The sequence below is a fragment of the Ranitomeya imitator genome, chromosome 1 (genome assembly GCF_032444005.1).
Source record: "Ranitomeya imitator isolate aRanImi1 chromosome 1, aRanImi1.pri, whole genome shotgun sequence".
Classification (NCBI taxonomy): domain Eukaryota; kingdom Metazoa; phylum Chordata; class Amphibia; order Anura; family Dendrobatidae; genus Ranitomeya; species Ranitomeya imitator.
Window position 1 is genome coordinate 294,284,415 of NC_091282.1, and position 27,548 is coordinate 294,311,962.

The following is a 27,548-nucleotide window of genomic DNA, read 5'->3' on the forward strand; positions in this document are numbered from 1 at the left end:
AGGGCATCGGAGCATGGGGGGGGGGGGGAATCGGGGCAGCCACACTCCGCCCACGCACTTCCGCCCGCTTCCCCGCACTTCCTGCTGCAGCGGTTCGGCACCACAAACCCGCAGTAAAACCCGCAGATATATTTTTGATCTGCGGGTTTTACTGCGGGTTTGACCTCACAATGGAGGTCTATGGGTGCAGATCCGCTGCGGCTCCGAAAAAAGAAGTGACATGGTACATCTTTTTTCCCGCAGCTATTCAGCGCGGCTTTTTTTCTGAATTTCAGGATCGTGTGCACAGTGGTTCCTGTTTTCCATAGGGTACATTGTACTGTACGCTGCATGGAAAACAGCTGCGGAACCGCAGCGGCAAAAACGCTGCGGTTCCGCAGAAAAAAACGCACTGTGTGAACATGGCCTTAGACTGACTTTTCAAAGGTTTTATGGACTGATGAAATTAGAGAGACTCTTGAGGGGCCAGATGGATGGGCCAGAGGCCGGATCAGTAAAGGGCAGAGAGCTCCACTCCGACGCCAGCAAGGTAGAGGTGGGGTACTGGTATGAACTTGTGGGACTTTTTCGGGTTGAGGATGGAGTGAAGCTCAACTCCCAGTTTCTGGAAGACCACTTCTTCAAGCAGTGGTACAGGAAGAAGTCGGTATCGTTCAAGAAAAAACATGATTTTCATGCAGGACAATGCACCATCACATGCCTCCAACTACTCCACAGCGTGGCTGGCCAGTAAAGGTCTCAAAGAAGAAAAAATAATGACATGGCCCCCTTGTTCACCTGATCTGAACCCCATAGAGAACCTGTGGTCCTCATAAAATGTGAGATCTACAGGGAAGGAAAACAGTACACCTCTCGGAACAGTGTCTGGTAGGCTGTGGTGGCTGCTGCACGCAATGTTGGTCGTAAACAGATCAAGCAACTGACAGAATCTATGGATGGAAGGCTGGGGAGTGTCATCATAAAGAAAGGTGGCTATATTGGTCACTAATTTTTGGGGGTTTTGTTTTTGCATGTCAGAAATGTTTATTTCTAAATTTTGGGCAGTTATATTGGTTTACCTGGTGAAAATAAACAAGTGAGATGGGAATATATTTGGTTTTTATTAAGTTGCCGTTGCCTAATAATTTAGCACAGTAATAGTTACCTGCACAAACAGATATCCTCCTAACATAGCCAAATCTAAAAAAAAAAAAAAACACTCCTACTTCCAAAAATATTAGGCTTTGATATTTGAGTCTTTTGGGTTGGTTGAGAACATAGTTGTTGAGCAATAATAAAAAAATAATCCTCTAAAATACAACTTGCCTAATAATTCTGCACACAGTGTATATGGGCATGCAGGTCATAGGAAGCATGACACCTGGATATGTGATCAGATGTCTTATTCGAGAGAAATCCACTTTTTTCTTTAATGCATAAAATGAGCCTTTATAGTGTATGGAGCATCATGTGAGGACATTTATATAGTGTAAGGGGATTATAGTAGGTGAATCCTACTGTGATTGGAGTAACTATACTGTGTGTGGAGGGTACTATAGGGGTATCTTACTGTGTTTAGGGCACTTTTTGGCTGCATACTTTATTATTCTATGTTTTTTTAACCCCTTCATATTCAAATTAGGCCATTTTTTTGTACTGCTCATATAACATTATTACAAGATCTATTAAAATATACTTTGTTCGCGGGACAATCCCTTTATGTTTATTGCTGTATGAAAAAGTTCATTGTTATATTTGATAAGGTAAAAACTTCAATTGTAGACTTCTTTTTTCAGATCATGCTTGGACTGCAACTTTGTCCAAGCTTTTAATTATGGCCCTCTGTGTATTGGAGTTTGACAACCCTGTCACAAAATGTACAAGAAAAACTTCATTCATGTTGGACTGCTGTATAATTAACAGTAAGTATACATTTACTGTGCTTTATCAAAACTAATGTACGGTAATTGTGGAAACTGTTCCCAACGCCTATGTATATTCTGCCCAGATCCCATCAGCTTGGAAACAAAACTATAATTGTTCTTGCATTTCTCGTTACCAGAATGTTTTACTGTAAAGTCCATTACAGGAAATGTTGCTAGAAAACGGAAACAGAGCAGGAAATTGTGTCACACAAGGAAGTCTGCTGAGACAGTCAACTGTGATCCATTGGAAGCCTGCCAACAGCCAGACAAGGAGGATAAACACCACAGTATAGAAAGACCAGGAAATGACAAAGCCTATTGATGGGACAGGAACACACAAAAAAGTTTAGAGACCAGGCAGCCACTTTCAGATTGACTAATGACGATTTATAGTATGCATGAAACAATGTACAAGCCATTATGGTTTCTACATCAATGCCCTGGTTGCTATACATTTGAAAAGTGACTGAACACCCCGAACAATGTCTGCAAATTGAGATTCTGGTTTGGCTTATCATAAGTCACGTGGGAAGAGTCTATTGTGAGTTTTGGGATTGCCATTTGCAATAGGTAAAGGTACAGTCACACTCAGTGATGCTGCAGCGATATAGACAACAAGCCGACCTAAACTAGATCGCTGGAGCGTCGCTGTTTAGGTCGCTGTAGAGACGTCAAACACAGCAACTCCAGAACGATGCAGGAGCGATCCAGTGACGTAACGGCCACTCACTTATTGTTCTCGCTGGTTGTTAGCTCCATGTAAAACGTTGCTGGCGTTGTTGATTTTGATGTCAAACATGATACACGACGACCTGGCAACGAAATAAAGTTCTGGACTTCTAGCTCCGACCAGCGATAGCACAGCGGGATCCAGATCGCTGCTGCGTGTCAAACACAACGAGATCGCTATCCAGGACGCTGCAACGTCACGGATTGTTGTCGTTCTCGTTGCAAAGTTGCTGAGTGTGACGGTACCTTAATGCCCAAGCTCTTGACCTCTTCCATTAGCCTATTTGTGCTAAATTATATAAAATCCTCTACATCAGCCACCATGTTACTTGTGAGTGGGCATCTACTGTAGGTCAAGGAATTAGGTAAATTAACAACACGGCCATAATGGGATGAGTCACAGAACCCATTTGCGCCCGCAGTCTGGGCATCATGTCTGCGGAGCTCTTTTCTCATTTGCTCAGTAGTTTCTGAATAAAACCTTGTACATTCACCACTCTCTCAAAATTAAAGTGTGCCCATTGTTTTAGGAACTTTTTTCTGAATAAGCTGTGTGTGTACATGAAGAAAAACGCTAATTCTGGCCAGTACACAGAAGTTTTAGGCACATGTGGAAGTAATGCTGCAAAGTAAGTATGCTATAAAAAAAAAGTGTATTGTTAATTGACAAAAATAAATTGAGTAAAAAAGTAAAATCTAAATGAAATCAATATTTGGCGTGACTGCCTTTCCCTTCAAAAACAGCATAAAGTCTTCTATGTTTCTATGTAAACAAACGTTTTTGTTTTTAACCCCTTCATGACCCAGCCTATTTTGACCTTAAAGACCTTGCCGTTTTTTGCAATTCTGACCAGTGTCCCTTTATGAGGTAATAACTCAGGAAAGCTTCAACGGATCCTAGCGGTTCTGAGATTGTTTTTTCGTGACATATTGGGCTTCATGTTAGTGGTAAATTTAGGTCAATAAATTCTGCGTTTATTTGTGATAAAAACGGAAATTTGGCGAAAATTTTGAAAATTTCGCAATTTTCACATTTTGAATTTTTATTCTGTTAAACCTGAGAGATATGTGACACAAAATAGTTAATAAATAACATTTCCCACATGTTTACTTTACATCAGCACAATTTTGGAAACAAAATTTTTTTTTGTTAGGAAGTTATAAGGGTTAAAATTTGACCAGCGATTTGTCATTTTTACAACGAAATTTACAAAACCATTTTTTTTTTAGGGACCACCTCACATTTGAAGTCAGTTTGAGGGGTCTATATGGCTGAAAATACCCAAAAGTGACACCATTCTAAAAACTGCACCCCTCAAGGTACTCAAAACCACATTCAAGAAGTTTATTAACCCTTCAGGTGCTTCACAGCAGCAGAAGCAACATGGAAGGAAAAATACGGTAGTTACTTACCGATAACGGTATTTCTCAGAGCCCATGACAGCACTACCAGAGAGAGGGAATCCGCCCTTCAGGACAGGAAACCTACAGGATAAAAAGGGCGGTACCTCTCTCCTGCGTCAGTTTGGCTTACATAGCATCAGAGGTCCTCCAGGTTAGTGACAACAGGAAAATATACAATTTTAACAAAATACTTATCAGGATTACACCGTGTCTAAATTAGAAACACACATTTCATATAATAAGGTGCTCACCGCACACGTGATAGGGTGGGAATAAGCAGGTGCTGTCATGGGCTCTGAGAAATACCGTTATCGGTAAGTAACTACCGTATTCTCAGTCGCCCATGACAGCACTACCAGAGAGAATTACAGAGATCATTGCTTTAGGGAGGGACCACAGCCTGCAAGACCCTTCTTCCGAAGGCTAAGTCAGACGAAGAGGCCAAGTCTAAGCGGTAGTGCCTAAAGAAGGTTGAAGGTGATGACCAGGTGGCTGCCTTGCAGATTTTGTCTATTGGTACCTCCGACCTTTCGGCCCAGGAGGTCGCCATGGCTCTTGTAGAATGCGCCTTGAGCCCCTCAGGAACTGCGTTTCCCGTGGACGAGTATGCCAAGGCTATCACATCAGTTACCCAGCGAGCTATAGTGCTTTTGGAGGCTTTGAGTCCTTTCCTAGGTCCCTGAAAACAGATAAAGAGAGACCCTTCCTTCCTATACTGTCGGGAGGACTCTAAGTAGTGTATTAAACACCTTTTCACATCTAAGGTGTGGAACTTTTCCTCTTTTTTATTTTTAGGGTTTGGACAAAAGGAGGGAAGGATTATTTCTTGGGACCTGTGGAAATTGGAAGCAACCTTGGGTAGATAAGCGGGATCTGTTTTTAGTATTACCCTATCATCCATGATTTGTGTGAATGGAGGGTTCGCAGATAGAGCCTGGAGGTCACTAATTCTACGGGCAGATGTCAACGCTGTGAGAAGGGCCGTTTTGAGAGATAAGATTTTAATTGGTAATGAATCTATGGGTTCGAATGGAGGTTCTGTCAGAGCTGATAAATTTAGTCCTAAGTCCCAGGTCGGAAGGCTTCTGATTTTTAAAGGTTTAGACCGTATTGCAGCTTTAATAAACCTTGTTACCCATGGGTTAGAGGCAATACTCTCACTGTATAATGCACCTAAGGCCGCTATTTGCACTTTTAAGGTGCTCACCGAGAGGCCCATATCTAAGCCTTTTTGCAGAAACTCTAATATTTTGACCACTTGGACCCCGTCTTGTAATTTTACCCCAGAGGTGGACAAAAACTTTTTCCAAGTTTTACCGTAGATTTTAGTTGTTACTGATTTTCTACTTTTTAATAGTGTAGATACTAACTTATCTGAAAAGCCCCTTGCCCTTAGTAGTGACCTTTCAAGTTCCACGCTGTCAAGTGGAGGTTTGCTGACTGAGGGTGGAACACCGGTCCCTGGTATAAAAGATCCGGAAGATCCGGGAGAACCCAGGGATCGGAGACCGATAGAGTTCTCAGCCAGGAAAACCAGGCCCTTTTGGGCCAGAAGGGGGCTATTAGGATGATTCTCGCCCTGTCCTGCCTGATTTTCCGCAGAACAGCCGGAATAAGGATGTAAGGAGGAAACGCGTATGCTAGACCCCGAGTCCATGGGATCGTAAATGCATCCAGAGCCCGAGGGCCCCCTTTGGGGTTCAGAGAACAAAATTCCCTTACTTTCCTGTTTTCTGTGCTGGCAAAGATCTATTACAGGAACCCCCCAGATTTTGGTAATCCGATCGAAGATGCTTTGGTTTAGTGCCCATTCCCCCTGTTTTAATCGGGTACGGCTTAAGAAGTCTGCTTTTTGGTTCTCTACCCCCTTTATATGCAGCGCAGAGAGGGATAGGAAGTTGACTTCTGCTAATGTGAAGATCTGGGAAGTGGTGTTCATTAGGGCTTGGGATCTGGTTCCCCCCTGATGGTTCAGGTAGGCTACCACTACCTGATTGTCCGAAAAAACCCGGACATGATGCCCCTGTAGGCTGGGAAGAAAATATGATAGAGCGTGACTCACTGCCCAAAGTTCTTTTTGATTTGAAGATACCTCGTATTCTTGATCTGTCCAGACCCCCTGAGTGATACTGTCGTCCAGGTGAGCTCCCCACCCCGTGGGACTGGCATCCGTGGTAACTATCCGAGATGTTTCTATTACCCACGGAACCCCCTTTGATAGGTTGTTGGGATCTAACCACCAGGCTAGGGAACGAATAGTGTTTGAATTTAGAGACATGTTTCCTTCTAGGTGTCCCCCCAGTGTAACCTGATTCCTCAGAATATCCCACTGTGTGAATTTTTGCCCACTGTATTGCCGGGAGACAAGCAGAAAGGGACCCCAGCAGTAACATCACCCCTCTCAGGGTCATATGAGGGTTTGAACGAGCTCTGGACACAAGATTTGATATTTTCTGTTTTTTCTGGTCTGGAAGACGACATTCCTGTGTTATCGAGTACAAAGTGAGGCCTAAAAACTCTTGAACCCTGGTCGGTTCTAGTTTTGACTTTTGGAGATTTAGGAGCCAACCTAACTCTGTTAGGATTTTTATCACTCTGTCGCATTGTTGGCGACAATGTTGGGCCGAGTTGCTGACAATTAGGAAGTCGTCCAGATACGGTATTATTAGAATGTCTTTTTCTCTTATGTGGGCCATCATTTCCGCTACCAATTTGGTAAATATACGAGGCGCTACCGAGATGCCAAATGGAAGGGCCTTGTACTGGTATTGTTTTATTTCTCCTCCCATGACTACTGCTAGTCTGAGGTATTTCTGGGCATTTTTGTGGATGGGGACATGATAGTGTTAGATCTCAGCGACACGTACTATCATGAAGCAATTCGGAAACAGGTTTTTTATTGTTGATTTTATTGATTCCATTTTGAAGGATTGATTTTTTACATAACTGTTTAGTTTCCGTAAATTGATTATTGTGCGGAAAGAACCATCCGGTTTTGGGACTAGAAATAGTGGGGAAAAGAACCCTTTGCCTCTTTCCAGTAGGGGAACTTCTTGGATCACATCTTTCATTATGAGCTTTGAAATTTCTTGTTCCAAGGCCTGTTGTTGCTGAGGTGAGGGTTTTAGTGGGGTGACCACATAGTTTTGGGGAGGAAGGGAGGTAAAGTTTATTTGAAGTCCCATCTTTATCAGATCTAAAATCCAAGAATTGGTTGAAATTTTTTCCCAGGCCGGAAGGTATTGAGACAATCTCCCTCCCACCCTGGGGAAGGTGTCACTTAGGGGGTTTTTTATCTCTTGGAGAATTACCGAAGAGGAAGCCCCTATCCTTCCTTCTCCCATCATCCCATCTGTTCTGTTCCCTTGGGGGACGTCTGCGAAAAAACTTCCTACTCCGAAAGGGCCGTCTAACAAATGGTGCGGCTAAGATAGGGAACCCCTTTTTCTTATCCCCTGCTTTTTGCAAAATGTCATCTAGGGTTTCCCCAAATAAGAATTTCCCTTCACATGGAATTGAACAGAGTTTTTGTTTGGTCTGTAGGTCGCCCGGCCAGCTTTTTAACCACAGCGTCCTACGAGCTGCATTGGACAGGGCTGCCGATTTTGAAGTAAGCTTGATTGAATCGGCTGATGAATCTGCCAAAAAGGCTGCCGCCCCTCTAATCATGGGAATTGATTCAATCATTTTATGTCTAGATACTCCATCTTTTAGTTGCTTTTCCAAGTTATCTATCCAGATCATTAAAGATCTGGAAGTACATGCGGCTGCTATTGCAGGTCTTAGACACCCCCCTGCCGATTCCCAGGCCCCTTTAAGGAAAGTATCAGCTCTTTTATCGAGGGGATCCTTCAGAGTTCCCATGTCCTCAAAGGGCAATGCGAATTTTTTTGACGCTTTGGCTACTGCTACGTCGAGTTTTGGTGCCTTGTCCCATGACGTAGAAGCCTCTTCCTCGAAGGGATATTTTCTTTTAAGGGAGGGGACAGATGAATTTTTCCTTTCTGGTTTCTCCCACTCTTTCTTAATTAATGCTTGAATATTCTCGTTAAGTGGGAAGACTCTGCGCCTTTTCTGTCCTAGGCCCCCAAACATAATGTCCTGTACTGTTTTGTCAGGACGAGGATCTACAACCCCCATGGTTGATCTTACGGCCTTTACAAGGGCATCTACTTCGTCTAATGGGAAGCAGTGGCGGCCTCCGCTCTCAGAATCCGAGGAGGAGGAGGAACCCTGTCTGTCTGAAGCGTCCCCCTCAGGACTAGAAGAATCAGAGTGAGAATAGGGCACAGGTGTTTTTTCCTCGACCCCTTCCCCTTTAAGAGATTTAAATGCTGTTTCCACCTCTGATCTTATTACAGATCGCAATTCAGAGGCGAAACTAGGGGTTTCTTCATATAGGACTTGTCCTATACAGGAGCCACACAATTTCTTATCCCAGTTTTGCAACAGGGGTTCACTGCATAAGGGGCAGACTCTATTCTTAGTTTTCTCCGTTTTTTTTCTTGCCTAAAAACAAACGGAAAAGGGGGACCCCAATTATTTGGTGAACTTTCACGAAGATCACTCACCCATCTTGCGCAGCCACAGATACCGGTTCTGGAGGAGGTATAGGATCCTGTATCAGATCCGTAGTCTGCGGTGTCGACTGGTTAGGCATATTGGCTTTACTCCGCGGCGTGGAATGGCTGCTGGAGCAGGTACTGCGGGTGCCTGCAGAGGACCTTTTCTTTTGGTCATCTGGCTTGCGCTGGTGGTGCCGCTGACGTTGCTGCTGCTGCTGCGGTGGCTGCTGCTGCAAGGGCTGCGCCTGCTGGAGCTGCTGGTCGCTGTCCTCCATTATTAGGACTGCATGCAGCAAGGAGCGGTTCCACAGCGGTGTTTAAATATCATATCTTTTGGCGCCGATTCACCCCCTCCTCCAGGGCTGCGTTCCCGGAAAGCGCTGATCCCCCTTGGATCACTGAGCATGCGCGCTCTGCCCGAAACCCGGAAGTAGTACTTTCTATATCCGGTGCGGCGGCCATCTTGGTGTCCTTACACACACCACGCCACCGCTCCGAATCAGGAAGTGCCTGCTCACCGCCGAGGCACACCGGGTCCCCGAAGCCCCTACCCCAATCTGGGGAGGCGGCCGCGCTTCCCTCCGCGCACTCTGCAGCCCCATCGGACCCAGCAGCGGCAGCGGCGGATACCGCGCCAGCCGTGACAGGGGCCTCCCCGCCGTCATAGGTCGACTGGTCGGCTCCGGATCTCAGGTACCATCCTAGAGGGTTCCCTGTCAGGACAGGAAACCAAACTGACGCAGGAGAGAGGTACCGCCTTTTTATCCTGTAGGTTTCCTGTCCTGAAGGGCGGATTTCCTCTCTCTGGTAGTGCTGTCATGGGCGACTGAGAAAATGAACATTTAACTTTTTAGTCACAAAAATTATCTTTTAGCAACAATTTTTTTATTTTCACAATGGTAAAAGGAGAAACTGAACCACGAAAGTTGTTGTGCAATTTGTCCTGAGTACGCTGATACCTCATATGTGGGGGTAAACCACTGTTTGGGCGCACGGCAGGGCTTGGAAGGGAAGGAGCGCCATTTGACTTTTTGAATCAAAAATTGGCTCCACTCTTTAGCGGACACCATGTCACGTTTGGAGAGCACCCGTGTGCCTAAAAATTGGAGCTCCCCCACAAGTGACCCCATTTTGGAAACTAGACGCCCCAAGGAACTTCTCTAGATGCATAGTGAGCACTTTGAACCCCCAGGTGCTTCACAAATTGATCCGTAAAAATGAAAAAGTACTTTTTTTTCACAAAAAAATTCTTTTAGCCTCAATTTTTTCATTTTCACATGGGCAACAGGATACAATGGATCCTAAAATGTGTTGGGCAATTTCTCCTGAGTACACCAATACCTCACATGTGGGGGTAAACCACTGTTTGGGCACATGGTAAGGCTCGGAAGGGAAGGCGCGCCATTTGACTTTTTGAATGGAAAATTAGCACCAATTGTTAGCGGACACCATGTCGCGTTTGGAGAGCCCCTGTGTGCCTAAACATTGGAGCTCCCCCACAAGTGACCCCATTTTGGAAACTAGACCCCCCAAGTAACTTATCTAGATGCATATTGAGCACTTTAAACCCCCAGGTGCTTCACAGAAGTTTATAACGCAGAGCCATGAAAATAAAAAAATAGTTTTTCTTTCCTCAAAAATGATTTTTTAGCCTGGAATTTCCTATTTTGCCAAGGATAATAGGAGAAATTGGACCCCAAATATTGTTGTCCAGTTTGTCCTGAGTACGCTGATACCCCATATGTGGGGGTAAACCACTGTTTGGGCGCACGGCAGGGCTCGGAAGGGATGGCACGCCATTTGGCTTTTTAAATGGAAAATTAGCTCCAATCATTAGCGGACACCATGTCACGTTTGGAGAGCCCCCGAGTGCCTAAACATTGGAGATCCCCCAGAAATGACCCCATTTTGGAAACTAGACCCCCAAAGGAACTAATCTAGATGTGTGGTGAGGACTTTGAACCCCCAAGTGCTTCACAGAAGTTTATAACGCAGAGCCATGAAAATAAAAAATAAAAAATTATTTTCTCAAAAATTATCTTTTAGCCTGCAATTTTTTATTTTCCCAAGGGTAACAGGAGAAATTTGACCCCAAAAGTTGTTGTCCAGTTTCTCCTGAGTACGCTGATACCCCATGTGTGGGGGTAAACCACTGTTTGGGCACACGTCGGGGCTCAGAAGGGAAGTAGTGACTTTTGAAATGCAGACTTTGATGGAATGGTCTGCGGGCGTCACATTGCGTTTGCAGAGCCCCTGGTGTGCCTAAACAGTAGAAACCCCCCACAAGTGACCACATTTTAGAAACTAGACCCCCCAAGGAACTTATCTAGATATGTGGTGAGCACTTTGAACCCCCAAGTGCTTCACAGACGTTTACAACGCAGAGCCGTGAAAATAAAAAATCATTTTTCTTTCCTCAAAAATGATGTTTTAGCAAGCATTTTTTTAGATTCACAAGGGTAACAGGAGAAATTGGACCCCAGTAATTGTTGCGCAGTTTATCCTGAGTACACTGATACCCCATATGTGGGGGTAAACCACTGTTTGGGCACACTTCAGGGCTCGGAAGTGAGGGAGCACCATTTGACTTTTTGAATACGAGATTGGCTGGAATCAATGGTGGCGCCATGTTGCGTTTGGAGACCCCTGATGTGCCTAAACAGTGGTAACCCCTCAATTCTACCTCCAACACTAACCCCAACACACCCCTAACCCTAATCCCAACTGTAGCCATAACCCTAATCACAACCCTAACCACAACCCTAATTCCAACCCTAACCCTAAGGCTATGTGCCCACGTTGCGGATTCGTGTGAGATATTTCCGCACCATTTTTGAAAAATCCGCGGGTAAAAGGCACTGCATTTTACCTGCGGATTTTCCGCGGATTTCCAGTGTTTTTTGTGCGGATTTCACCTGCGGATTCCTATTGAGGAACAGGTGTAAAACGCCGCGGAATCCGCACAAAGAATTGACATGCTGCGGAAAATACAACGCAGCGTTTCCGCGCGGTATTTTCTGCACCATGGGCACAGCGGATTTGGTTTTTCATATGTTTACATGGTACTGTAAACCTGATGGAATACTGCTGCGAATCCGCAGCGGCCAATCCGCAGCCAAATCCGCACCGTGTGCACATAGCCTAATTCTAAAGCTTTGTGCACACTGCGGAAAACGCTGCAGATCCGCAGCAGTTTCCCATGAGTGTACAGTTCAATGTAGACCTATGGGAAACAAAAATCGCTGTACACATGCTGCGGAAAAACTGCACGGAAACGCAGCGGTTTACATTCCGCAGCATGTCACTTCTTTGTGCGGATTCCGCAGCGGTTTTACAACTGCTCAAATAGAAAATCGCAATTGTAAAACCGCAGTGAAATGCGCAGAAAAAAACGTGGTAAATCCACCATAGATCCGCAGCGGTTTAGCACTGCGGATTTATCAAATCCGCAGAGGACCAGAATACGTGTGCACATACCGAAACCCTAACCCTAGCCCTAACCCTATTCTAACATTAGTGGAAAAAAAAAATTTCTTTATTTTTTTTATTGTCCCTACCTATGGGGGTGACAAAGGGGGGGGTCATGTGTTATTTTTTTTATTTTGATCACTGAGATAATCTATCTCAGTGATCAAAATGCACTTTGGAACGAATCTGCCGGCCGGCAGATTCGGCGGGCGCACTGCGCATGCGCCCGCCATTTTGGAAGATGGCGGCGCCCGGGGAGAAGACGGACGGGACCCTGGCAGGATCGGTAAGTATGATGGGGTGGGGGGGGAATCGGAGCACGGGGGGGGGGGGGGGGGAAATCGGAGCACGGGGGGCGTGGAACGGAGCACGGGGGGGCTGGAACGGAGCACGGGGGGGGCTGGAACGGAGCACGGGGGGGGAGCGGACAAGAGCACGGGGGGGGGGGCGGAGCACTGGATGGAGGGGAGCCGGAGCAGTGTACCGGCCAGATCGGGGGGCTGGGGGGGGCGATCGGTGGGGTGGGGTGGGGGCACATTAGTATTTCCAGCCATGGCCGATGATATTGCAGCATCGGCCATGGCTGGATTGTAATATTTCACCTGTTATAATAGGTGAAATATTACAAATCGCTCTGATTGGCTGTTGAAAGTGAAACTGCCAATCAGAGCGATCGTAGCCACGAGGGTGTGAAGCCACCCCCCCTGGGCTAAACTACCACTCCCCCTGTCCCTGCAGATCGGGTGAAATGGGAGTTAACCCTTTCACCCGATCTGCAGGGACGCGATCTTTCCATGACGCCACATAGGCGTCATGGGTCGGATTGGCACCGACTTTTATGACGCCTACGTGGCGTCATGGGTCGGGAAGGGGTTAAGTAACTCGAGATGGTTTCTAAAATCCAGACCTTCTGTGGATGGATGCTTACACAAATTCTCAGCCTCCTTAATGACATTACCTTTATGTTCAGGGTCATTGTCCTGCTGCAGAATACATTTTGAGCCAATCAGACGCCTCCCTGATGACATTGCTTGAGGGATAAGCCGGATTACTCACCGGTAATACTCTTTTAGTGAGTCCACGACAGCACCCTACAGGAGAGAGAGGGATCCGCCCCACAGGAACAGGAAACCTACAGAAAGATAAAAGGGGGCGGTCCGCCTTTCCTCCTCAGTTTTGATTTCAGAGTACCCGGAGGACCGCCAGTATTAGGCAAATATAATTTATTTCATCTTCAAACTTATTTGCTCATGTATGATTAAAAGAATTTTACTCAATAGTAAGTACTATATTAACTTAGGGAGGGATGTAATAGGGTGCTGTCGTGGACTCACTAAAAGAGTATTACCGGTGAGTAATCCGGCTTTTTACCCCTCGCCACGACAGCACCCTACAGGAGATCTTTCAGAGACCATCACCTAGGGGGGGACCACCGTGCTGAGGACAGTCCTGCCAAAGTCTAGGTCAGAAGTTGACGATAGGTCAAGCCTATAGTGGTTATAGAAAGTAGAAGGATCTGACCAAGTTGCCGGGCGAGGAACTCCCACGCTGAAGCCGCCGCATAACGCAGATGCCGGGCGGCTTTCTCCGGACCCGGCCATCTGTATGCCTCCCAGACGAGGAGGGAGCCGTCTAGCGGAACTCCCCCGACGCTGCTTCCAGGCTGCAGCCCCTGCCGTTCCAAAGAGACTGCACAGGCGGCGTGCATGCCCAGGTACTTCCGTAGCTTCTTAGAGTCCTGTCGTTCCTGCAGGAACAGGAAACCTAAACTGAGGAGGAAAGGCGGACCGCACCCTTTTATCTTTCTGTAGGTTTCCTGTTCCTGTGGGGCGGATCCCTCTCTCTCCTGTAGGGTGCTGTCGTGGCGAGGGGTAAAAAGTATCTGCCTGTATTTCTCAGTATTGAGGACTGAAAATGCAGTGACATCAGCTCAGAACGGCAACCAGTAGGAGAGCTACATCCATCTACAATTTGTAGAAACGGTCCAGAAAAGGTCTTCATTGAAGAACTAAAGCCAAAAAGCCATACCTTTGACATGTATGCATGGCCTTAACTAGGCACCGAGCCCCACTCCATACAGCCAACCAATTCCAGCCCTGTGCTGATGAGGGCCTAAAGCCCGAAACACGTGTCCACAGGTAGGAATTGGTTGGCTGTGTAAATTTAGAAACTAATCCGCAGCATTGCACGCTTGGCGATTCCAAGCGCTGAGGATTAGACTGGGGTGGAAAGAAATGATTTGCATAGCTCCGCCTACTGCAAAGGATTCTGGGTAAACCTGCTATCCTTTGTATTATGGTGCTTGCAAGTACTTTCCGTTTCAGGAAAGCATCCACTATGTATTTCCTTTAAGTAGAGGGCTTTTCGGTCTCTTTCGTCCCGCTACATTTAGCCCAACTTGGGTCTCTCCCTAAGGTGGCTAGCATGTATGTATGGCCTTAACTATGCTTTTATTGTTGGAAAGGCCGCTCTCCTCACTCGGTATTCTATGCACAAGAATAATGGAACTGGGTGCAGAAACATGGCAGCAGGTGCTCTGGGACTAACGAGTCAAAAAGTGAAATATTCAGCTGTACAGTTTTGTTCATGACAATCTGAAGAGCGGTACAAAATTAGTATCTGCAGGCAACAGTGAAGGATGGTGCAGGTTCCTCACAAGTTTGGGGATTTGGTCAGGATTGCATGGTGTCTTCGGTATTAAAAAATACAGGCAGATACTTCTACATCATACAATACCATCAGGGAGGCGTCCGATTAATGACAATGGCTGTCTGCTTGGCACCAAAGGGAATCTGGCAGCAGGATATCACCCCCCAAACTATTACTTACATGCAGCTCTTTCAAAGACAAGCCCAGCAATAGAGTTAAGGTACCGTCACACTTAGCGACGCTGCAGCGATACCGACAACGATCCGGATCGCTGCAGCGTCGCTGTTTGGTCGCTGGAGAGCTGTCACACAGACCGCTCTCCAGCGACCAACGATGCCGGTAACCAGGGTAAACATCGGGTAACTAAGCGCAGGGCCGCGCTTAGTAACCCGATGTTTACCCTGGTTACCATCCTAAAAGTAAAAAAAACCAAACACTACATACTTACCTACAGCCGTCTGTCCTCCAGCGCTGTGCTCTGCACTCCTCCTGTACTGTGTGTGAGCACAGCGGCTGGAAAGCAGAGCGGTGACGTCACCGCTCTGCTTTCCGGCTGACCGACGCTCACAGCCAGTACAGGAGGAGAGCAGAGCACAGCGCTGGAGGACAGACTGCTGTAGGCAAGTATGTAGTGTTTGTTTTTATTACTTTTAGGATGGTAACCAGGGTAAACGTCGGGTTACTATGCGCGGCCCTGCGCTTAGTTACCCGATGTTTACCCTGGTTACCAGTGAAGACATCGCTGAATCGGTGTCACACACGCCGATTCAGCGATGTCTGCGGGGAGTCCAGCGACCAAATAAAGTTCTGGACTTTCTTCCCCGACCAGCGACAGCACAGCAGGGGCCTGATCGCTACTGCCTGTCACACTGGACGATATCGCTAGCGAGGACGCTGCAACGTCACGGATCGCTAGCGATATCATCTAGTGTGACGGTACCTTTAGGCTTTATGCACACGTTGAGTAAACTTTCTGCACCATTTCTGCAGCTCTTGGCAGGTAAGACTACTTTCACACTAGCGTCGGCCCCTTGCAGTGCGTCGGACCGACGCATCCTGTGACAACGCAGCACAACAGGGGCAGCGGATGCATTATTACAACGCATCCGCTGCCCCATTGTGAGTTGCGGGGAGGAGGGGGCAGAGTTCCGACGCACAAAAAAACGTTGCAAGCAACCTTTTTTGTTCCGACAGCCGGCCACAACACGACGCAACCGTGGCACGATGGTTGCGACATGTGGCAATGCGTCGCTAATGTTAGTCTATGGGGAAAAAACGCATCCTGCAGACAACTTTGCAGGATGCGTTTTTTCTCCAAAACGACGCATTGCAACCTGCGTCGTATGACGCTAGTGTGAAAGTAGCCTAAAACGCAGCTGTAGTTTTATTTTTTTTGCAATAGCTGCCTTCACACAATTTATGAACAAAAAGTTTATAACGGAATAATTTTCACAAGCACAACCATAGTATGACATGGATTCCATGGCCACGTTATTTCTACATGCCTAAAATTAAAATTTGAGTTGTTGCCGTGTCAAAAGGTATTCTCCCCAGGAAAGTTCCTGTAATAAGTCAGGACCCCATGAACCATTATACAGGGCACGAGCACCCCTTGTATATGAGGAGGAAAAGTAAGAACTCGCAGCCGGCAAGTAAAGTGCAATAGAGGAAGCCATGGACAAGAGAACAGAAGCTTTTCACATCCACAGGTGACTACTGCATATGGCGCGGCATGTTATGCCGATGGACCAAAACAGTAATATATTTCAAGTATTTGACGCTTTATATCTACACAATGAAAACTAACAAAGTAAACAATGAATTGCACTGGGGCTGTGAATGAGTTACTGGTGAAGAGAATGGAGAATGCTAGGGAGGTAGAAATGCTGTGTGATGGCATGTCAGGTATGGTGAAGAGAATGGAGAATGCTAGGGAGGTAGAAATGCTGTGTGCTGGCATGTCAGACATGGTGAAGAGAATGGAGAATGCTAGGGAGGTAGAAATACTGTGTGCTGGCATGTCAGGTATGGTGAAGAGAATGAAGAATGCTAGGGAGGTAGAAATGCTGTGTGCTGGCATGGCAGGTATGGTGAAGAGAATGGAGAATGCTAGGGAGGTAGAAATGCTGTGTGCTGGCATGTCAGGTATGGTGAAGAGAATGGAGAATGCTAGGGAGGTAGAAATGCTGTGTGCTGGCATGGCAGGTATGGTGAAGAGAATGGAGAATGCTAGGGAGGTAGAAATGCTGTGTGCTGGCATGTCAGGTATGGTGAAGAGAATGGAGAATGCTAGGGAGGTAGAAATGCTGTGTGCTGGCATGGCAGGTATGGTGAAGAGAATGGAGAATGCTAGGGAGGTAGAAATGCTGTGTGCTGGCATGTCAGGTATGGTGAAGAGAATGGAGAATGCTAGGGAGGTAGAAATGCTGTGTGCTGGCATGTCAGGCATGGTGAAGAGAATGGAGAATGCTAGGGAGGTAGAAATGCTGTGTGATGGCATGTCAGGCATGGTGAAGAGAATGGAGAATGCTAGGGAGGTAGAAATGCTGTGTGCTGGCATGTCAGGTATGGTGAAGAGAATGGAGAATGCTAGGGAGGTAGAAATGCTGTGTGCTGGCATGGCAGGCATGGTGAAGAGAATGGAGAATGCTAGGGAGGTAGAAATGCTGTGTGCTGGCATGTCAGGTATGGTGAAGAGAATGGAGAATGCTAGGGAGGTAGAAATGCTGTGTGCTGGCATGGCAGGCATGGTGAAGAGAATGGAGAATGCTAGGGAGGTAGAAATGCTGTGTGCTGGCATGGCAAAGAGAATGGAGAATGCTAGGGAGGTAGAAATACTGTGTGCTGGCATGTCAGGTATGGTGAAGAGAATGGAGAATGCTAGGGAGGTAGAAATACTGTGTGCTGGCATGTCAGGCATGGTGAAGAGAATGGAGAATGCTAGGGAGGTAGAAATGCTGTGTGCTGGCATGTCAGGTATGGTGAAGAGAATGGAGAATGCTAGGGAGGTAGAAATGCTGTGTGCTGGCATGGCAGGTATGGTGAAGAGAATGGAGAATGCTAGGGAGGTAGAAATGCTGTGTGCTGGCATGGCAGGTATGGTGAAGAGAATGGAGAATGCTAGGGAGGTAGAAATGCTGTGTGCTGGCATGTCAGGTATGGTGAAGAGAATGGAGAATGCTAGGGAGGTAGAAATACTGTGTGCTGGCATGTCAGGTATGGTGAAGAGAATGGAGAATGCTAGGGAGGTAGAAATGCTGTGTGCTGGCATGGCAAAGAGAATGGAGAATGCTAGGGAGGTAGAAATGCTGTGTGCTGGCATGTCAGGTATGGTGAAGAGAATGGAGAATGCTAGAGAGGTAGAAATGCTGTGTGATGGCATGTCAGGCATGGTGAAGAGAATGGAGAATGCTAGGGAGGTAGAAATACTGTGTGCTGGCATGTCAGGTATGGTGAAGAGAATGGAGAATGCTAGAGAGGTAGAAATGCTGTGTGCTGGCATGTCAGGCATGGTGAAGAGAATGGAGAATGCTAGGGAGGTAGAAATGCTGTGTGATGGCATGTCAGGCATGGTGAAGAGAATGGAGAATGCTAGGGAGGTAGAAATGCTGTGTGCTGGCATGTCAGGCATGGTGAAGAGAATGGAGAATGCTAGGGAGGTAGAAATACTGTGTGCTGGCATGTCAGGTATGGTGAAGAGAATGGAGAATGCTAGGGAGGTAGAAATGCTGTGTGCTGGCATGGCAAAGAGAATGGAGAATGCTAGGGAGGTAGAAATACTGTGTGCTGGCATGTCAGGTATGGTGAAGAGAATGGAGAATGCTAGGGAGGTAGAAATACTGTGTGCTGGCATGTCAGGTATGGTGAAGAGAATGGAGAATGCTAGGGAGGTAGAAATACTGTGTGCTGGCATGTCAGGTATGGTGAAGAGAATGGAGAATGCTAGGGAGGTAGAAATGCTGTGTGCTGGCATGGCAGGCATGGTGAAGAGAATGGAGAATGCTAGGGAGGTAGAAATACTGTGTGCTGGCATGTCAGGTATGGTGAAGAGAATGGAGAATGCTAGGGAGGTAGAAATGCTGTGTGCTGGCATGGCAAAGAGAATGGAGAATGCTAGGGAGGTAGAAATACTGTGTGCTGGCATGTCAGGTATGGTGAAGAGAATGGAGAATGCTAGGGAGGTAGAAATGCTGTGTGCTGGCATGTCAGGCATGGTGAAGAGAATGGAGAATGCTAGGGAGGTAGAAATGCTGTGTGCTGGCATGTCAGGTATGGTGAAGAGAATGGAGAATGCTAGGGAGGTAGAAATGCTGTGTGCTGGCATGTCAGGCATGGTGAAGAGAATGAAGAATGCTAGGGAGGTAGAAATGCTGTGTGCTGGCATGTCAGGCATGGTGAAGAGAATGGAGAATGCTAGGGAGGTAGAAATGCTGTGTGCTGGCATGTCAGGTATGGTGAAGAGAATGGAGAATGCTAGGGAGGTAGAAATGCTGTGTGCTGGCATGTCAGGCATGGTGAAGAGAGTGGAGAATGCTAGGGAGGTAGAAATGCTGTGTGCTGGCATGGCAGGCATGGTGAAGAGAATGGAGAATGCTAGGGAGGTAGAAATACTGTGTGCTGGCATGTCAGGTATGGTGAAGAGAATGGAGAATGCTAGGGAGGTAGAAATGCTGTGTGCTGGCATGGCAAAGAGAATGGAGAATGCTAGGGAGGTAGAAATACTGTGTGCTGGCATGTCAGGTATGGTGAAGAGAATGGAGAATGCTAGGGAGGTAGAAATACTGTGTGCTGGCATGTCAGGTATGGTGAAGAGAATGGAGAATGCTAGGGAGGTAGAAATGCTGTGTGCTGGCATGTCAGGTATGGTGAAGAGAATGGAGAATGCTAGGGAGGTAGAAATACTGTGTGCTGGCACGTCAGGTATGGTGAAGAGAATGGAGAATGCTAGGGAGGTAGAAATGCTGTGTGCTGGCACGTCAGGCATGGTGAAGAGAATGGAGAATGCTAGGGAGGTAGAAATGCTGTGTGATGGCACGTCAGGTATGGTGAAGAGAATGGAGAATGCTAGGGAGGTAGAAATACTGTGTGCTGGCATGTCAGGTATGGTGAAGAGAATGGAGAATGCTAGGGAGGTAGAAATGCTGTGTGCTGGCATGTCAGGTATGGTGAAGAGAATGGAGAATGCTAGGGAGGTAGAAATACTGTGTGCTGGCACGTCAGGTATGGTGAAGAGAATGGAGAATGCTAGGGAGGTAGAAATGCTGTGTGCTGGCACGTCAGGCATGGTGAAGAGAATGGAGAATGCTAGGGAGGTAGAAATGCTGTGTGATGGCATGTCAGGCATGGTGAAGAGAATGAAGAATGCTAGGGAGGTAGAAATGCTGTGTGCTGGCATGTCAGGCATGGTGAAGAGAATGGAGAATGCTAGGGAGGTAGAAATACTGTGTGCTGGCATGTCAGGTATGGTGAAGAGAATGGAGAATGCTAGGGAGGTAGAAATGCTGTGTGCTGGCATGTCAGGTATGGTGAAGAGAATGGAGAATGCTAGGGAGGTAGAAATACTGTGTGCTGGCATGTCAGGCATGGTGAAGAGAATACTAGGGAGGTAGAAATGCTGTGTGCTGGCATGTCAGGCATGGTGAAGAGAATGGAGAATGCTAGGGAGGTAGAAATACTGTGTGATGGCATGTCAGGCATGGTGAAGAGAATGGAGAATGCTAGGGAGGTAGAAATGCTGTGTGCTGGCATGTCAGGCATGGTGAAGAGAATGGAGAATGCTAGGGAGGTAGAAATGCTGTGTGCTGGCATGTCAGGTATGGTGAAGAGAATGGAGAATGCTAGGGAGGTAGAAATACTGTGTGCTGGCACGTCAGGTATGGTGAAGAGAATGGAGAATGCTAGGGAGGTAGAAATGCTGTGTGCTGGCACGTCAGGCATGGTGAAGAGAATGGAGAATGCTAGGGAGGTAGAAATGCTGTGTGATGGCATGTCAGGCATGGTGAAGAGAATGAAGAATGCTAGGGAGGTAGAAATGCTGTGTGCTGGCATGTCAGGCATGGTGAAGAGAATGGAGAATGCTAGGGAGGTAGAAATACTGTGTGCTGGCATGTCAGGTATGGTGAAGAGAATGGAGAATGCTAGGGAGGTAGAAATGCTGTGTGCTGGCATGTCAGGTATGGTGAAGAGAATGGAGAATGCTAGGGAGGTAGAAATACTGTGTGCTGGCATGTCAGGCATGGTGAAGAGAATACTAGGGAGGTAGAAATGCTGTGTGCTGGCATGTCAGGCATGGTGAAGAGAATGGAGAATGCTAGGGAGGTAGAAATACTGTGTGATGGCATGTCAGGCATGGTGAAGAGAATGGAGAATGCTAGGGAGGTAGAAATGCTGTGTGCTGGCATGTCAGGCATGGTGAAGAGAATGGAGAATGCTAGGGAGGTAGAAATGCTGTGTGCTGGCATGTCAGGCATGGTGAAGAGAATGGAGAATGCTAGGGAGGTAGAAATGCTGTGTGCTGGCATGTCAGGCATGGTGAAGAGAATGGAGAATGCTAGGGAGGTAGAAATGCTGTGTGCTGGCATGTCAGGCATGGTGAAGAGAATGGAGAATGCTAGGGAGGTAGAAATGCTGTGTGCTGGCATGTCAGGCATGGTGAAGAGAATGGAGAATGCTAGGGAGGTAGAAATACTGTGTGCTGGCATGTCAGGTATGGTGAAGAGAATGGAGAATGCTAGGGAGGTAGAAATGCTGTGTGCTGGCATGTCAGGTATGGTGAAGAGAATGGAGAATGCTAGGGAGGTAGAAATACTGTGTGATGGCATGTCAGGCATGGTGAAGAGAATGGAGAATGCTAGGGAGGTAGAAATGCTGTGTGATGGCATGTCAGGCATGGTGAAGAGAATGGAGAATGCTAGGGAGGTAGAAATGCTGTGTGCTGGCATGTCAGGTATGGTGAAGAGAATGGAGAATGCTAGGGAGGTAGAAATGCTGTGTGCTGGCATGTCAGGCATGGTGAAGAGAATGGAGAATGCTAGGGAGGTAGAAATGCTGTGTGCTGGCATGTCAGGCATGGTGAAGAGAATGGAGAATGCTAGGGAGGTAGAAATGCTGTGTGCTGGCATGTCAGGCATGGTGAAGAGAATGGAGAATGCTAGGGAGGTAGAAATGCTGTGTGCTGGCATGTCAGGCATGGTGAAGAGAATGGAGAATGCTAGGGAGGTAGAAATGCTGTGTGCTGGCATGTCAGGCATGGTGAAGAGAATGGAGAATGCTAGGGAGGTAGAAATACTGTGTGCTGGCATGTCAGGTATGGTGAAGAGAATGGAGAATGCTAGGGAGGTAGAAATACTGTGTGATGGCATGTCAGGTATGGTGAAGAGAATGGAGAATGCTAGGGAGGTAGAAATGCTGTGTGCTGGCATGTCAGGCATGGTGAAGAGAATGGAGAATGCTAGGGAGGTAGAAATACTGTGTGCTGGCATGTCAGGCATGGTGAAGAGAATGGAGAATGCTAGGGAGGTAGAAATGCTGTGTGCTGGCATGTCAGGTATGGTGAAGAGAATGGAGAATGCTAGGGAGGTAGAAATGCTGTGTGCTGGCATGTCAGGCATGGTGAAGAGAATGGAGAATGCTAGGGAGGTAGAAATGCTGTGTGCTGGCATGTCAGGCATGGTGAAGAGAATGGAGAATGCTAGGGAGGTAGAAATGCTGTGTGCTGGCATGTCAGGCATGGTGAAGAGAATGGAGAATGCTAGGGAGGTAGAAATACTGTGTGCTGGCATGTCAGGTATGGTGAAGAGAATGGAGAATGCTAGGGAGGTAGAAATGCTGTGTGCTGGCATGTCAGGTATGGTGAAGAGAATGGAGAATGCTAGGGAGGTAGAAATACTGTGTGATGGCATGTCAGGCATGGTGAAGAGAATGGAGAATGCTAGGGAGGTAGAAATGCTGTGTGATGGCATGTCAGGCATGGTGAAGAGAATGGAGAATGCTAGGGAGGTAGAAATGCTGTGTGCTGGCATGTCAGGTATGGTGAAGAGAATGGAGAATGCTAGGGAGGTAGAAATGCTGTGTGCTGGCATGTCAGGCATGGTGAAGAGAATGGAGAATGCTAGGGAGGTAGAAATGCTGTGTGCTGGCATGTCAGGCATGGTGAAGAGAATGGAGAATGCTAGGGAGGTAGAAATGCTGTGTGCTGGCATGTCAGGCATGGTGAAGAGAATGGAGAATGCTAGGGAGGTAGAAATACTGTGTGCTGGCATGTCAGGTATGGTGAAGAGAATGGAGAATGCTAGGGAGGTAGAAATGCTGTGTGCTGGCATGTCAGGTATGGTGAAGAGAATGGAGAATGCTAGGGAGGTAGAAATACTGTGTGATGGCATGTCAGGCATGGTGAAGAGAATGGAGAATGCTAGGGAGGTAGAAATGCTGTGTGATGGCATGTCAGGCATGGTGAAGAGAATGGAGAATGCTAGGGAGGTAGAAATGCTGTGTGCTGGCATGTCAGGTATGGTGAAGAGAATGGAGAATGCTAGGGAGGTAGAAATGCTGTGTGCTGGCATGTCAGGCATGGTGAAGAGAATGGAGAATGCTAGGGAGGTAGAAATGCTGTGTGCTGGCATGTCAGGCATGGTGAAGAGAATGGAGAATGCTAGGGAGGTAGAAATGCTGTGTGCTGGCATGTCAGGCATGGTGAAGAGAATGGAGAATGCTAGGGAGGTAGAAATGCTGTGTGCTGGCATGTCAGGCATGGTGAAGAGAATGGAGAATGCTAGGGAGGTAGAAATGCTGTGTGCTGGCATGTCAGGCATGGTGAAGAGAATGGAGAATGCTAGGGAGGTAGAAATACTGTGTGCTGGCATGTCAGGTATGGTGAAGAGAATGGAGAATGCTAGGGAGGTAGAAATACTGTGTGATGGCATGTCAGGTATGGTGAAGAGAATGGAGAATGCTAGGGAGGTAGAAATGCTGTGTGCTGGCATGTCAGGCATGGTGAAGAGAATGGAGAATGCTAGGGAGGTAGAAATACTGTGTGCTGGCATGTCAGGCATGGTGAAGAGAATGGAGAATGCTAGGGAGGTAGAAATGCTGTGTGCTGGCATGGCAGGCATGGGGGCTGGGACTCACTGACAGACACAATATGACCCATGAATCTACACAGGAGAGCCAGGGTCCCCGGCTCCCCCACTGTAAATGTTGCTGATATCATTTCACAATAGGTAAGGAAGTCACAGCCACAATGCCTGCAGGCCCCTAGACACGAGAAAGTGCGGCAAACCTGCCACCATCACCGGGAATGGCGAGCCATAACTCTCCCCAACACATGATGGCCACCCTGGAGGAGTCGGAGGGTTCCCGCACCCAGCAGAGCGCCCTGGGCCATTACGGGGACAGCGCCACCATACAGACACATTACAGATCCCGGAGGAGGGCGCCCGATTATTGGTAGAATCGCGATATGTGCCGTCTGTCCCCACATCAGCTGCTATGAAGGGATCATCCCACCGCCAGCACAAGGCTGCAGTCAGTGAGTGCACAGCGCTGCCAGCATGTCAAAGGGGTCACCTGCTGGGACTTGTAGTCCCACACAAGGAGACCACGTGCCTTCTCACACAGACCCCCAGCTACCTCACACGGTTCCATGATGCCGAGCACAACCCCCATACAAGCAGACAGCTGCGCCCTCACCTGCCCCCCGCCAGCCGCTGCACAGACTCGCACAGCTCCCCCTCGGCCTCGTCACGGCTTACTCTCCGGTTCTGTGGCCGCTCAGCTCCCGCCAGGTCGTGCAGAACCGCAGCCAGCCACTTGTGAGCCGCCTCATCCTCAGCCGCCGCCATACCGCTGGGTAGCGGCGGCCACTACACTGAAGGGACCGCCTGACGTCGGGGCGTCACGTGACATGCCGGATCACGTGCTGCGCGCTGGCGTTCCTGGCCGCAGCTGCAGTGGGTGGGAAGGAGGGCGGGAGGCGAGCGCTGCGCCCTATATTGGAGGGAGGAGGCAGCGCTGACACCTATAGCGTCACCTAGTACTGAGCGCTTAAAGGGACACTGTCACCTGAATTTGGAGGGAACAATCTTCAGCCATGGAGGCGTGATTTTTGGGTGTTTGATTCACCCTTTCCTTACCGGCTGGCTGCACGCTGGCTGAAATAATGGATTGAAGTTCATGCTATGTCCTCCATAGTATACGCCTCAGTAAGGCAAGATTGCCTTGTGCAGGCGTGTACTACAGAGGACAGAGAATGAACTTCAATCCAATATTGCAGCCAGCGTGCAGCCAGCCGGTAAGGAAAGGGTGAATCAAACACCCGAAAACCCCGCCTCCATGGCTGAAGATTGTTCCCTCCAAATTCAGGTGACAGTGTCCCTTTAACAGGAAAAGAGAGTCGGGTACATTCAGACAAATGGTCACAGAGATGTGCACAGAGCAGACTGACAAGTCAATGTGCCAATCCATGTTCCACATGGACTATATTGCAGCCAACACAGTGCCTGCTTTGTTTGCCCAATGGCAAATAGCGGCCACACCTGTCCAAGCTGTGAGCAGAGCCAGTCACGTCCCAAATTTAGAGACGTCCCGGAAGAATTCAGCCCCAGGCCTCATTCAGATGACCGTGCTTCACATACACGTTCCATCCAGTTTTTCAGATAGAACATGTACCCATTACATTCTATGGGCTGTTCGCACGTCTTCCTTTTTAATTTTATGCACAAATTGTCCTAAAAAAATATAAAAACTGAGACAAGCCTGTTTTTGAACCAATATGCAGATCAAACTAAACTATTCAAGTAAATGGGTCTGTGAAAAAAATCAGAAAGCACACGAGTAACATCCGAGTGTCATCCGAAGGCACACTGACAACACGGACCAAAAAAGGATGTAAACTGGGTCCAGCACATTGGTGAATTATGACCTGCTTCTTGACCACAAAATAAAAATGGTTGTCAGAATCAGAGGTGTGGCCACAGTTGGCCACAAATCCCTCAAGGATGCAGAAAAACGCAGCGTCTTACACAGCGTGGATGGGATTCATAGCGCTCTCAGGCCCACTGCGCATCTTTTTTTGCATCTTGCACCGGCGGTGTGTGCGTGAAATCTGCAATATGTCAATTTCTCTTGTGGTAAATGAGTTTTTGGTTCGGATTTTCCCCATAGAATTGCATTAGATTTGGAAAATCCACAAGTAAAAAAACATTTATGTAATCCACACATGAATTAATAAAGTTTTATCAAAGACAAAAACCAGGAATTATCAAAAACAATGCAGTGTTATTTACAACCTGATATACTAGAAGGAGACAAAAACTTTAGCTACAAATCCTCTCATCTCTTGGCATCACAGACTTGGCCCTATCCTGGATCTCGTCATATCTGACAGACCAAACATTCAGTGTCTCCCTCCCCCACACCACCTCCTCACTCCGCCCCTTGTCAGTCGGTGTTCCTCAAGGCTCTGTTCTAGGACCCCTGCTCTTCTCCATCTACACTTTTGGCCTGGGACAGCTCATAGAATCCCACGGTTTGCAGTACCATCTCTATGCCGATGACACGCAGATCTACCTATCCGGACCTGACCTCACCTCCTTACTCACCAAAATCCCACACTGTCTGTCTGTCTCGGCCTTCTTTTCTGCTCGCTTTCTACAACTGAACATGGACAAAACAGAACTCATCATCTTTCCCCCATCTTACTCTACCCCTCCACCAGACCTATCCATCAATGTCAATGGCTGCTCACTTTCCCCAGTCCCACACGCCCGGTGCCTCGGGGTGATCCTCGACTCTGCCCTCTCTTTCAAGCCACATATCCAAGCCCTTGCCTCCTTCTGTCGTCTCAAACTAAAAAATATTTCCCGGTTCCGTGCTTTCCTTGACCGCAACACTGCAAAAACGCTAGTGCATACCCTTATCATCTCCCGCCTCGACTACTGCAACCTCCTACTCTCTGAACTCCCCTCTAACACTCTCGCACCACTCCAATCCATCCTACACTCTGCTGCCCGACTAATCTCCCTGTCTCCCCGCTATTCCCCAGCCTCTCCCCTATGTCAGGCCCTTCACTGGCTTCCTATCGCCCAGAGACTCTAGTTCAAAACCCTCACACTGACATACAAAGCCATCCACAACCTGTCTCCTCCATACATCTGTGACATGGTCTCCCGGTACCTACCTACACGCAACCTCCAATCCTCTCAAGACCTCCTTCTCTACTCCCCTTTCATCTCTTCGTCCCACAACCGCATACAAGACTTCTCCCGTGCTTCCCCCATACTCTGGAACTCTCTACCCCAACACATCAGACTCTCGCCTACCATAGAAACCTACAAAAAGAACCTGAAGACTCCCCTCTTCCGACAAGCCTACAGCCTGCAGTGATCCTGAAGTTACTGAACCGCCGCACAACCTGCCCTACCCTCTCCTAGTGTTTCATCACCCATCCCCTGCAGACTGTGAGCCCTCGCGGGCAGGGTCCTCCCTCCTTATGTACCTGTGTGCCTTGTTATCTGTTCATGTTTAATGTATTTGTCTATATTTGCCCCGTATTCACATGTAAAGCGCCATGGAATAAATGGCGCTATAAAAATGTATAATAATAATAATAATAAAAATGAAGTGCTAAAAACACATGTACAAATGCAATAAAAAAGCAATTAAAAAACTAAAGTATTGAGTAAATGGATGCTGAAATGCTGGAGAAAATCAGCAACATCAAAAGCTCACCCAATAGTCATCCTGTGAACATAGCCTTACTGACACACTGGTGTGATTTCCATCTGCTACATGAGGACTGAACCTACAAAGGTGAATTGCTGATGATGCGGTT

The 27,548-nt window shown here is 47.5% G+C and overlaps 1 protein-coding gene across 1 annotated transcript in view; it reads right to left on the minus strand.

Moving 5' to 3' along the window:
- Window positions 1-24,623, minus strand: part of PPM1F (protein phosphatase, Mg2+/Mn2+ dependent 1F) — an 83,532-nt gene extending 58,909 nt beyond the window's left edge. Inside the window, exon 1 of the mRNA XM_069756624.1 lies at window positions 24,407-24,623. Coding sequence (XP_069612725.1) covers window positions 24,407-24,558 — 152 coding nt within the window. The 5' untranslated portion in view covers window positions 24,559-24,623. The remainder of the gene's footprint in view (window positions 1-24,406) is intronic.
- Between the last annotated feature and the right edge of the window lie 2,925 nt (window positions 24,624-27,548).